This window comes from Pseudozyma flocculosa, assembly GCF_000417875.1.
Source record: "Pseudozyma flocculosa PF-1 unplaced genomic scaffold scaffold00001, whole genome shotgun sequence".
Taxonomy (NCBI): Eukaryota; Fungi; Basidiomycota; class Ustilaginomycetes; order Ustilaginales; family Ustilaginaceae; genus Pseudozyma; species Pseudozyma flocculosa.
The window spans coordinates 538,858-550,295 of record NW_006920869.1 but is presented as its reverse complement, the minus strand read 5'-3'; the positions used below and the strand labels follow the sequence as shown (position 1 = coordinate 550,295).

General features: G+C 64.3%; 7 protein-coding genes across 7 annotated transcripts in view; 3 read left to right on the top strand and 4 right to left on the bottom strand.

The window, feature by feature from the left end:
* PFL1_00188 (uncharacterized protein) overlaps window positions 1–356 on the top strand; it is a gene marked incomplete at both ends in the record, with an annotated part of 2,199 nt that extends 1,843 nt beyond the window's left edge. Inside the window, one exon of the mRNA XM_007877685.1 lies at window positions 24–356. Coding sequence (XP_007875876.1) covers window positions 24–356 — 333 coding nt within the window. The remainder of the gene's footprint in view (window positions 1–23) is intronic.
* Window positions 357–911: 555 nt separating this feature from the next.
* On the top strand, window positions 912–1,873 carry PFL1_00187 (uncharacterized protein; the record flags this gene model as incomplete). Its single annotated transcript, XM_007877684.1, has 2 exons — window positions 912–1,326; window positions 1,482–1,873. 2 exons carry the CDS (start codon window positions 912–914, stop codon window positions 1,871–1,873), a joined length of 807 nt encoding a protein of 268 aa, XP_007875875.1.
* A 203-nt stretch (window positions 1,874–2,076) lies between these two features.
* Window positions 2,077–2,681, bottom strand: PFL1_00186 (uncharacterized protein; the record flags this gene model as incomplete). Its single annotated transcript, XM_007877683.1, has 3 exons — window positions 2,077–2,270; window positions 2,388–2,541; window positions 2,622–2,681. 3 exons carry the CDS (start codon window positions 2,679–2,681, stop codon window positions 2,077–2,079), a joined length of 408 nt encoding a protein of 135 aa, XP_007875874.1.
* Window positions 2,682–3,100: 419 nt separating this feature from the next.
* Window positions 3,101–3,965, top strand: PFL1_00185 (uncharacterized protein; the record flags this gene model as incomplete). Its single annotated transcript, XM_007877682.1, has 2 exons — window positions 3,101–3,667; window positions 3,780–3,965. The coding sequence occupies 2 exons, from the start codon at window positions 3,101–3,103 to the stop codon at window positions 3,963–3,965; spliced, it is 753 nt and encodes a 250-aa protein (XP_007875873.1).
* Window positions 3,966–4,049: 84 nt separating this feature from the next.
* Window positions 4,050–5,150, bottom strand: PFL1_00184 (uncharacterized protein; the record flags this gene model as incomplete). The annotated part of the gene is made up of 2 exons (XM_007877681.1): window positions 4,050–5,077; window positions 5,135–5,150. The coding sequence occupies 2 exons, from the start codon at window positions 5,148–5,150 to the stop codon at window positions 4,050–4,052; spliced, it is 1,044 nt and encodes a 347-aa protein (XP_007875872.1).
* A 418-nt stretch (window positions 5,151–5,568) lies between these two features.
* Window positions 5,569–7,069, bottom strand: PFL1_00183 (uncharacterized protein; the record flags this gene model as incomplete). Its single annotated transcript, XM_007877680.1, has 2 exons — window positions 5,569–6,317; window positions 6,415–7,069. 2 exons carry the CDS (start codon window positions 7,067–7,069, stop codon window positions 5,569–5,571), a joined length of 1,404 nt encoding a protein of 467 aa, XP_007875871.1.
* A 2,479-nt stretch (window positions 7,070–9,548) lies between these two features.
* PFL1_00182 (uncharacterized protein) lies at window positions 9,549–10,664 on the bottom strand (the record flags this gene model as incomplete). The annotated part of the gene is made up of 2 exons (XM_007877679.1): window positions 9,549–10,400; window positions 10,506–10,664. The coding sequence occupies 2 exons, from the start codon at window positions 10,662–10,664 to the stop codon at window positions 9,549–9,551; spliced, it is 1,011 nt and encodes a 336-aa protein (XP_007875870.1).
* Between the last annotated feature and the right edge of the window lie 774 nt (window positions 10,665–11,438).

Below are 11,438 nucleotides of genomic sequence, written 5' to 3'. Positions count from 1 at the left end.
ACCGCGCGTGCCTGTCGGCGCAGGACGCGCCGCGCAAGGAGCGAAAGGTGTGGAAGGACGAGGTGGAGCGCCTGGCGCTGCAGAAGATGATGCGGCAGGATGCGGCCGCCCGCCGCTCGAGCGGGGCGGGCATCGTGCAGGGCAACGGCAACGGCAAGGCGCTGCGACGAATCGAGACGCACGACGCCAGGCTGAGGTGGGAGCCCTCGACGGCAACCGCGGCCTCGCCGCAGTCGCCCACCAGCGACGATGCGACGGCCAGCCCCACGGCCCGGGGCGATCGGCCTGCGCTGCAGAGGAGGGCGAGCGAGAAGCAGGCAAAGAGGCGCAGAAGCGTCGACGTCGCCGCACGGTAGCCCGCCCGATCCTCACCTTGGGACGTGCCCCCCTTTGCTCAAGATCTCATCCAATCTGTGCTCCGTCTCAGCCCTCGCCTTTCGTCTTCACACCATCTATACCCCGGCCTCGCTTGCTTCACTGAGCCTTTGCCTCTGTCATCCTACCTCTCTTTCTCTCCGTCTCTTCCTTTCTGCTTTTCCGCGCTCTTGCCGCCTTTCGGGTGAGGGATACCCAAAGTGAACTGCTTGTAAATGTGAAAGAAAGATTGTCGAAGCAGCGAGTGGAAGATGGGACGCGATGGTGGTCAAAGGGTGAAGGAGGCGGAGGCGGAGCGGCGCCATGCAATTCTGCAGAAGCCTGCAGGCGCAGCCAGAGAGAGAGAGGGCCAGGGCCAGCCGCGCCAGTTGGAAGAAAGTCGGAAATCGCACCGCACCGCACCGCTCCCCACCTCTTTGGACGGCCACCACCACCTAGCCTGCCGCCATCACCGACCTCGTCATCGCCACCACCAGCACCACCACCCGGTCTGGCCTGAACTGCATATACACCCCAACATCAACATCGACATCGACATGCTCTCACCAGCTACAGCATCCAGCGCCCTCTCTGCGCTGCGCACCGTTTCCCGCCGCTCGGCCAAGGTCGTGGCACCCAGCAGCCGCACCTTTTCCTCGACAGCGACATCCTCCCTCGTCCAGCCAATGCCGACAGCGACGCCGATGCTGGTGCGATGTGCGAGCGCCAGCAGCTCCGCCCTGACACGGCCGCAGCACCGTGGGCAGAGACGGCCGTATGCCACCTCGCCGTCCGCCACGTCGTCTCCCAACGATCCGGCCGAGGAAGAGTCGCAGCGCTTCCTAGAGGAGGGCACCACCCACCTCGAGAGCGGCGACCTCGAAAAGGCAAAGGCGGCGTACAAGCGCAGCCTCGAGATCAAGCGGAACTCGTCGGCCCTCTTCAACCTCGGCGTGTGCCACTACCACGATCGTGAGTAGTGCCGTCTCGTCCTCTCCGTCAGCCCCGGGAGCGATGTCATGTGCAAATGAGTGTCCATTCTAACGTCTTGGCCCTTTGTTCTTTTGGCCCCCACTGCATTGCTGTTGCTGCTCCTTTGCTGCGCATCGCCCTTTCGCCCCACGCAGGCGACCTCGCCGCGGCGATTGAGGCGTGGAACGAGTCGCTGCGCCTCTCGCCGGAGTCGGCGGATGCGCACACCAACCTGGCGTCGGCCTACGTGCTGAGCAAGCCGTCGCGGCCCGACCTGGCGGTCGACCACCTCAAGACGGCGGCGACCATTACGCCCGATGACCCCGAGATCCAGTACAACCTGGCTGCGGTGCTCGAGGCGTGCGAGCAGCTCGAGGAGGCGCTGACGGCCTACAAGCGCGCGCTCGACGGCGGCATCCAGCGGGCCGAGCAAAACATCCGCAACTGCTCGGCCAAGATCCTCGGCGCCAAGGTGGCCATCCAGCAGCAGCAGGAGGCCGAGGAGGAGGAGAGGAAGAGGAAGGAGCGGCACGGGGGCGGAAACTGAGCGAGGGGCGCGCGCTTGAGGCATTCGACTGCTGGTGGCAGGAGGCAGGCCGGCCGAAATGTTCAAGAGTGCTGGTGCTTTCCGTCCGATGCCGTTGTGCCTGGCTGCAGACCTGCTAGACGGTGGATCGTGGGAGGGGAGCAGTTGCCTGATCTCGCCCTGTTGGCGATGCGACTTGGAGAGCGTGGCGGGCTTAGCATCGGCTATGATTCCGACGAGGGCGATGTTGCGTGCTCTGCGATGTTGGTGGCGTTCTTTTTGCCGCCGCGGCTGTAGGATTCGATGACGGTCTTCATGCGCACCTGCTCTGCCTTTCTCGAGCGGCGGCACGTCTCCCACGAGGCAAGTGAGACGAAGCAAAAGGAGCCGACGCCCCAGTTGAGGCCGCGCCGCATGCCTTGTGGGAGATGGGGAGAGGGAGGGTTGAATGTGAAGGATGGGAAGGGAGAGGGTAGTTGGTTCAGAGGCTGACGTCGTCGGGATGGAGGGTGGGGGTTTGCGCCTGCGTACTCACCTCTGCCTGCAATGAGGCTGATTCCGGCGACGCCTGCTGCGGATGCCATGCCCATGAGTAGGCTGCTGCGTGCGCAGGGGATGGAGCCTATGCGGGTAAAGTCGCGGATGGGGTCGAGCATGGAGAGGGCGGCGCGCACCTTTGTCGCCTCGGCCTGCGAGTCGAGTCGAGTGCGGTGCGGTGCAGTGGGTCAGCCTGGGTGCCTCGAGAGTGGGGAGAATGGGGCAGCCTCACCTTGTCTCCATGCGCTGCGTCTGCGGACGAGGATGGTGGTGCTTCGTGTAACCGTGACATTGTCGGTGTTGGTGTGGCGAGGATGGAGGGTGGAGGGAGAGATGGGGTGGGCTGGGTGGTGGTGCTTTGATCAAAGGGAGAGTTGCTTGGGGTAGTCGGTGAAAGGGCCTTTGGGTTGGCCCCGGCTGTGGCTGGAAGAATCAGGAATAATAAGACTCGAGACGCGCTCGGCCCTCGGCGGGCGGCAGTGGATGACGATGACAAAGCAGCCGGCCGAGTGTCCCTCCACATCCCCGCTCCCTCGTATCCTCACCGCTGCGTTTGGTCTCGGCGACGACCGGCCTCCGCTGCGGGAGGGGCCGTCTTTTAGCTAACCACCTGGCGACCCTCTCTCCCCTCTCTCTCGCACACCACCTTCTTGTAGCATCACGGCTGCCACCACTGCCACCACCAACCAACAACCAGCAACACCATCCAACATGCGCGCACACCTTCTCCAACGCACCATCCGCGCCGCAGCCCACGCCGGCGCCACTGCACCTCGGTCCGCTATCGTTGCCCTGCCCCGCCTCGCCCCACCTCGCCACTTCAACTCGTCGTCGTCGTCGTCGTCGTCGTCGTCGTCGCCGTCGCACGGCAGCGCAGCCAACCGGCCTTCGCCGCTCAAGACCGACCAGGGCGCAACGGGCCCGGACCAGCGCACCTCCAACGCAGCGGGCCCCTCGGGCGTCGCACCAGACGCAGTCCTCTCGGACCCCTACCCGCTCCCGCTCTCGCCCGACGTCGTCGACCTCAACAATGCAGACTCGGGCCCCGAGTCCAAGTGGGCCGGCGTCAACCTCGCATCCGACCGACAGAACATCGACGGCGTAGACGCACCCATGCGCGTACCCGGCCGCGACGGCGAGGAGCGCAACGTCAAAATCGCCCGCCTCATCTACCAGTGCAGAAAGAGGGGCACCCTCGAGACCGACCTCATCCTCAGCACTTTTGCACAAAAGGAGCTCCAGGCACTCCCCGATCAGGAGCTCGACGAGTTTGACCGCGTGAGTGTCCCCCGCCCCAGCCATGCTTCACCTCCCCCGTCCGACCCCGTCGACTGTCCCACATCACCATCCTGACACCCGCCTCCTCGCCTTCTTTCCGCCATCGAGACAGCTCCTCGACGAGCCCGATTGGGACATCTTCTACTGGTGCACCCGCCGCAAGCCCTTCCCGGAGCGCTGGCAGCACTCGTTCCAGACCGAGGGCAAGCTCGGCTGGAGGCTCCTAAAGCACACAAAGAACGAGGAAAAGGCCGTCCGCTGGATGCCCGAACTCAAGGACCTCGACGCAAAGCAGTAGATAGATGCATGCCCAGGTTATCGGCGCGTGCCTCGAGTTCTAGAGCAATAGATGGGCCCAGTGCTGGCCGCACCGCACCGCGCCTCAGAACGTCATCCTCTGCCCGTCGCAGAATAGGACGGGTCGGTCGGCCCGTCCAGCGACGAGGGAGCGCTTCCACCGCAGATCCATCCTTCCAGCCAGCAGCCCGCGCGGTCCCGCCACGCCCTCGTTCCACACGATGGCCTGGCACCGTTCCAGCAGCGACTTGGCCCCCATCGCCGGCGGCTGCTGCCCCGATGAGCTACCTGCCGGTTCGGCCTGCTGCTCGACGTGGAGCAGCATCATGGGAAACGCGCTCGACCTGGCCTGCATCAGCGCCTGCTTGCTGAAGCCGGAAGACGAGAGGATGATGCCCACGACGGGCGACGTCGAGGCCGAATCGTCGTCGCTCCCTTCTGATGGTGTTGATGACGACGGCGAGGCCGTCCTGGACGAAGAGTGGGCACGATGCAGGACCCCCTCGACCTCTCGGACGAGGACGGGTCCCATCTTCTTGCCGCCCACATCCTGGCACTTGCACTGCGCCACGACCCGGATCCTCGCCCCGCCCTCGCTCGTCGAATCCTCTGTCCCTGCCGATCCAGTTGTAGCGTTGGGGACAGGTGGCCGAGGAATGCGCCACCAGCCCTTGAGGTCGATGCCCTTGTCCCCGGCTCCGCCGCAGCGTTCCAGCTCCATGCCAAACACGCGGGCCAGCACCTCGATGCACAGGTTCTCAAAGTCGGTCCCGCGCGCCACCGAGCTGCGCAGCTGCACCGTCGATGGCGGCGGCGATGTTGCGCTCGGCGATGCTGGGGCGTCAGAGGGGCCGTCGTCCTGTATCGCGGCCTTTTTTGCCCTTTTGGTGCGTGTCTTGGTCTCCTTGCCCTTGCCGCCGTCTTTGGCTTCTGGCACCGTCGAGGCGGCTGCTTTTGCGCGTGCCTTTTTCGCCTTTGTCGCGGGTGGGGGCTGCGGCGACGGCGGTCGTTCCTCCCCTTTCGTCGTGGAAACGATCTTGCTCGCCCTTGCGCGGTGCACAGCAGAGGTGGAAATGGTGCAGCATGGTGGCGGTGGCTGCCAGGCGAAGCGTGCTGCGTCTCTGGAGGTCGAGGTCGGGAGCGAGTGGTAGAGGAGCCGCGCGACGGCACGAGTGCGGCTCGACATCGTGCAAGGCAGACCAAAGATGCTCCAGGACCGGCAGGATTCCAAGGGTGTTTCGTGTAGATTACGTCGGACGCCTAGGCATGCTGAAGGGTGGTCGTAGGTGAGGGGGTGATGGTAGGAGGGAAGAGGGAGGGGAAGGGTGGCATCGTGTTCCTTCCGAGTCGTTTCGTCCTTCTCGGAACTCGGAACTCGGACCGAGGTAAGCTGACGCCTCCACCTTTGTAGCCGCGGGACGCTCCTCAATCTTGATGGCAGGGCAAGGTTCTTCAGTGGCTCGGGTCTATCGAGCGGTCAAGCTACTACAATACAGCGTTTAAGGGACAGGGAAAGGGATACAGCGCGTGAGGGGCAAGGTACAGATCTATGATGCACGAAACAAGGTCACCGGAGAGTGGTAGGGCAGGGCCGCGGCGGGCAACTACATGGACATCGCCATGGCCACCCACACCGCGATCCACGCCATGGCGACGCTCGAGCGGGCCCACGGCAGGACGTGCTTGACGCCACTGTTCGACGACGAAGAGGAAGACGACGAAGACGTGGTCGGCGCCGAGGTGATAACGACCATGTCCGACTCGGGCGTGCTCTCCAGACCGGGCGCCAGCGCCGCAAAGCCGACGCGCGCCTGGCCGTCGGCCGTGGTAAAGACGGTGTAGACGTTTTTGAGAAAGGCGTCTCCCACAATCCACTGCAGGTTGTCCTTGGCCGTCGAGCCGGCGCCAAACACGGCGCCCATGCACACGTCGCCCGACGAGCTCAGCGAGCCCGCCGAAAAGTCGGCGTCCGGGATCGAGTACTGGCGCTGCCCGAACGAGATCGTCGCGTTGATCGGCGTCGAGCACGGGTACGAGTAGTACCCGGGACTCTCGGCCAGCTCCGACGAGCCTGGCACCTGGGCGTACAGCTCGCGCACCACGTCGTCCGGCCCGCCGATCAACGTCGTCCCCGTGTCGATCGCAGCCCGAGTCGTCGTCCCGAGCGCCACGCTCTCGCCCGACGTCGAGAGCCCCTCGAGCTTCAGCATCCAGTACTGCTGCTCGATCAGGGGCACGTAGTCAATGTCGCCCTGGTACAACGTGCTGTTGGTGCCGCCAAGCGTAAAGACGCCGCCGTCGGCCTTGTCGCCCTTTGCGCTCTTGCTGTTGGCCGTTCGTCGCTCCAGGTAGACTGCGATCGGCGGGATGGGTGGCGGTTAGCCTCGCTGTCGCTGCGCTGTTCGAAGTCCGAGACCGCCCGAAACACGGGGCAAAGTCCTGCTACTCACAGGAAAACGTATCGAAGTTCATCTGCCGCCAAAAGGGGTCGGCATCGGCGCTCGAGAGGGCACGGAAGCCCATGCCCATGATGCCATTGATGTTGGAGTCGGCCAGGTCCGAGGAAACGTCGTCGGCGACGGCGAGGACGACATTGTTGCCCGTGGCCCCGGCCAGGGTAACGGTGTCCTTGCCGAGGTAGCCGGCCACGTCGCCGCTACCGTAGGTGAGGTCAAAAGCCGTGGTGCTGTTGGTGAAGCTCGAGCTGGCCGCCGGGTCGAATGAGCCCTTGTCGAGCCAAAAGTCGGCGCTGCCCGTGTCCAGCACCACGGCGTACGTCTTGGCGGGCGTGCCCACGTCGATGTCGGCGAGCCAGGTGCTGTCATACTCGAGGTTGGTCAGCGGCTCGGACGTGGCCTCCCGCCGCGACTTGGCCGCACGCCGTCCGGACAGGCCGTACTTGCGTTGCAGGCGGTCCCGATGCGACTTGGACCACTCGACCAGCTTGGCCGGGTCCGATCGGATCGGCGCCCGACGCCGAAGGAAGTGCGAATGCGGCGACGGCGGCGTGGCTCGGTCACTTGGCGATACCGGAGCGGCGAGGGTGCTGCTCGCTGCAGCGAGGAGCAGGCTGGAAACCAGCAGCGTGCTACTTGATGCCTTCATCTTGAGAAGCGGTGGAAGGACTCAGATCCGTCTTGATGGGTGCCTGTGTGATGGGCGTTGGGTGATGGGCGACGGCGAGAAGGGCTTGGAAGACGCCGCTTCGAAGAGAGCCACTAGGGCCAAGCGTCTATATAGAAGACAAGGTGAGTGAGACGTCGACTTGGGCAGGATCGAAGAGGCCAAGACCTGATGACGGCCGGATCGAAGAGGGGCATGAGGTAACTCCATTATTGCGGGGGGAGCGGGACGAAGGGATCTATCGGCAGAGGCGGTGTCTCAGCGTCGAAGGGGGCGGTGACGAAAGACGGCAGAGGACCTCGTTGCCTCGTTGGCCATATGTATGTGCTCGTCGACAACGTCTCGGTGAGGCTGCCCGCCTCTTACCCTGCCGCTCCAGGCCGGTTGGTTGCACAGCGTACGGCCGGCCGACCGGCCTGGCCTGCCGTGGCTGTCCTTGCGAACGCCGAGGCCGGAGCCCGGAAGAGGCAAGCGGCTCAGGAACACCTCCGAAAGGCCCTGCTTGTCCTGCCCGGCTGCGTGCTGTAAGCGCAGAGAGGTGCCGCTGGGACAAAGGCACGTCGACGAGAGAACCCTGGACCAGGGTCCGGCGGCAAGGGCAGGCAGCTGTCGAGCTAGAGGCAGCTTGGCTAACGGACAGAGAGCCAGGCGAGAGCCTGCCTCGGGCCTGCCCTGTGCTTGCCGGAAGGAGCAGGCAGGGCGGCCAGGCGACGTCAGGGGCAGGGCTCGTGGTCGTGGCCGCAACCGGGCGCAAGAGGAGCGCGGGACTGGAGCCAGGCACGAGGCTCAGGGGGACCATGCGGGACGACCTGCCTTCCGGCTGCATCGGCACGGGTCATCGCATCGGCCGCAAGGCGATGCCCCGGCGAGGCAGGCCGGGCGAGGTGAGGCGATGCGCAGGCAGCACACATCCGCTCCGACCTTCCCGCCCTCTGTCCGCCAATTTCTTCGATCGGCCATGGTCCTTTCCCCTCTAGAGGTCCTACGTTGCGAACGATGCCATCATTTGCTTTCATTTTCATCATTCCGTTGTCATTGAGTTTGCTACTTTGACAAGCAGGGTGTCTGTCCCGGAAAGACCAAGGATGTGCGAAGATCGACGAGAAGAGCAGCCCTTGGTATCCACGCACGAAGGGTTCAGCGACGATCTACGTGGCTGATCATGGCCATCTACCTCGTGCTGCGTGCGTCATCCCCTTTTCGTTCTGGATTCCCCAGTCCCGCGGGCATCGGCTTCGTACATCGGGCACCACCATGCATGCTCGTCGGTCTGGGCAACGAGCGGATCGCTCGGCATCCTGTTTGCAACAGGCGCACCGCATCCTCGGCGCCAACACGGTCGGTGCGCTCCACCCGGCATCTTTGCTCTGCTCAGCCGCGTGATGGTACCGCACTTCGGCATCCACCCGCACGCCGCCGGCTTGGCATCGGCCAGGCCTTCCGTGTAGCACACCCCTTCACGTCGTTGTCATGTATGTAGCCTCTGCAGCGGTTCGGGCTGCGCCATCTGCACTGCCGCCTCGTCCCCCTTCATCTTGCAGGCTGCAGCAACGCCCAACGCCCGCCATTCAGTAGCACATGGTCGACAGGGTGACGATGCCGAACGATGCTGCTTGAGGGCACAGCAGTGCATGTGTCTCGAGCTCGTCACCATCTACGCACTCGGTCCTAGCTTCTTGAGGATGTCTGAACAGGAACAACCTGCCTCGTACCCATACACGCCTTTGGTCCATGCCCTCAGGCCGGACCAGCGTGTCGGTCGGCCCGACCGTTTTTCCACCTCAGATCGACAGAGAGACAAGCACAGACAGGGGTTGCACGCACACGCATGCTTGCACGCACGCAAGGCAAAAGCGAGTATCCGTGAGGTGTGTTTGAGAAACGAAGACGGGAGGCGGAAATCCCCAGAGACATGCTTAGCTTTACAAGGCGGCTCAAAGGGAGGCATCGCTGGACTGATCCGGGGGAGACGAGGAACGAGGCGGCATCGCCCTGAAGAAGATTACATCCTATCGAGGGCGGCGGTTCCGTTTGTCGGGGCAGCAATAATGTGCCATACGCGACCAAAGAGGATAGAGTAGCGAAAGCAGGGAGAATCGGGGGCGGTGGGGCAACCCATGAGCAAGAAGGTGGGCAAAGAGAGACACAGCGTGGCAGAAAGAGTGACCGTGGACCGGGAGGACAGAGGTTGGAGACCTTTTGGGAGACGAGAGAGAGGGAGGGGAGGGGAGGGGAGGGGAGGGGAGGGGAGGGGAGGGGAGGGGAGAGAGATGGGGAGGTCGTGACGTAAAGACTGTTGGATATATGTATAAGTCGCTCGGGATCGAGCGTCCAGGAAGGGGAGGTCGTCGTGGTGGGTTGACGGGGTAAGGATGGGAAGAAAGCCGAGCTTCGCCGTGGATCCGCGCGTCGAGGAGGGTGAAGTGCTGTCGTCGTGATGCAGGCAGAGTGGCAGAGCTACCTAGTAGGCTCCTCGCTCGCTGTACCTGCGAGAGCGACCGCCGCGGTAGGGCGCGCCGGCCGGAGGGGCCAGCGAGGTGCGGCTACCGTAGGCGTCGCCCGCGTAGCTCCTCCTCGCGGGCCGGTCCTCGTAGCTGATCCTCCTGTCGCGGTCGTAGCCGTAGCCGCCTCCGCTCCGCCTGTCCATGCTGCGTCCGCTCTCGCGCCGGCTGTCGCGGCGGCCGACGTTGCCGTAGACGCGCTCGTCGTCCTCGTAGTAGTCGTCGGGCGCGTAGCGGGAACGCCTGCTCTGACGCGACGGGACGCGGGCGGGCGGAGGGGCGGGCTGGTAGTAGTAGTCGTCCTTGTCCTGGACGTAGCTGGGCCTGGCGGGCTCGTAGTCGTCCTGGTAGTGCGAGTTGTAGCGGGAGCGCTTGAGCCACCAGCCGGCGGCGAGCATCATGAAGCCAAAGAAGCAGGGAGGAAGCGCAGCGACCTGCATCCAGATGGCAGGGCCGAGCTCCGACTTGATGGGGATCGAGCCGGTGCCCTGGACACCGTCAAAGCTGCGGTACTTGTTGCGCGCCAGGATGAACAGGACCAGCTCGATGACGAGCGCCGCCATCGTGAGGAACGAGGCCCAGATGGCGGCGAGAGGCCAGAGGATGGTGTTGGTGCACAGGTGGAGGAACGCGGCGCCGGCGGCGAGACCGGTGAAGCCGGCAGCGACGGGCTGGACGACGAGGGCATAGGGCAGCTTGTTGACAAAGAAGGGAGCGATGACGTTCGAGTAGGCGGCCTGCTGGTAGCCAAGCCCAGTCGAGGTGCAGCTCTTTACGCCGTCAGAGGCGAGGCACTGGGCCCAGATGCCGAACTGGATGGTGGGCGAGGAGCAGAGACAGACAGCGATAGATATGAGCATCGGCCGGGCGGGCATCGCGGGATTTTCAAGAGAGGAAAGCGGCCAGGCAGTACTTACCGTGAGCCTCAGCGTCGACGAGCCATTGCTGAAGTCGGTGTAGAGGAAGTAGATGCCCTTGATGTAGGGCAGGCCGAGGGCGACGAGCAGCTGGAGGATAAAGGAAGCTCCCAGGCTCAAGAAGCCCACAAAAATGACGAGCGCAGCAGGGAGGCCCATGCTGTCAGAGTCGGCGGTAGGTCGAAGTGGGTGCGATTAAGATGAAACGCCAATCGGACCGCGTCCCCCCTCGATGTCGACGATGGACTACGAGTGGGCGAATTGGTGGCAGGCGTCGAACAGGCCGTGTATGTCGGTGTTCGCGCTGGTTGCCGGGAGGGTCGGATGAACTGCAATCCGACTTGTGCCTAGCACAACGGCGGGCGACACAGGCGACGACGGGCGGTCGGGGGCGAGGAATGGATGGGTGGATGGGCGAGGAGGGATGAGGAGGGAGGGAGAGGGCGACGGAGAAGCGTGGATGGCGGGGGGTTGGTGGTGGTGATGGTGGTGGTGTTGGTGGCCGCGACGGGCGTAGATCGACGACGAAACGGGCAAGGGTCAGGGACGAAGCCGATGTCGGTAACTTGACCCGCGATTGTCAGTCGAGGCACAGATCGAGGGATGCGCGCAAGCGGCGCAGCGGCTGAAGTTTAAGGCGGCGGGGGAGGAAGGGTTAGGCGAGAGGGAGGGGAAAGGAGAGAGGTCTGGGAGAGAGGTCTGGGAGAGGAGGGGAGAGGAGAGGGACGAGGAGAGGGACGAGGAGAGGGACGAGGAGGGGAGGCGGAGTATCGATGGACGGGAGGAGGACAAGGGCGGAGGGCGGAGAGATGGTGCAGTGATGAAAACACTCAGCCAGGCGCAGCGTGCCCTCCCAGCCTGTCTCTATGGTGTCTGTTGCGAGACGCCTGTACTCCAAACTTGCTCGCCGATGTCGACGAGCGGGGAGCCAGA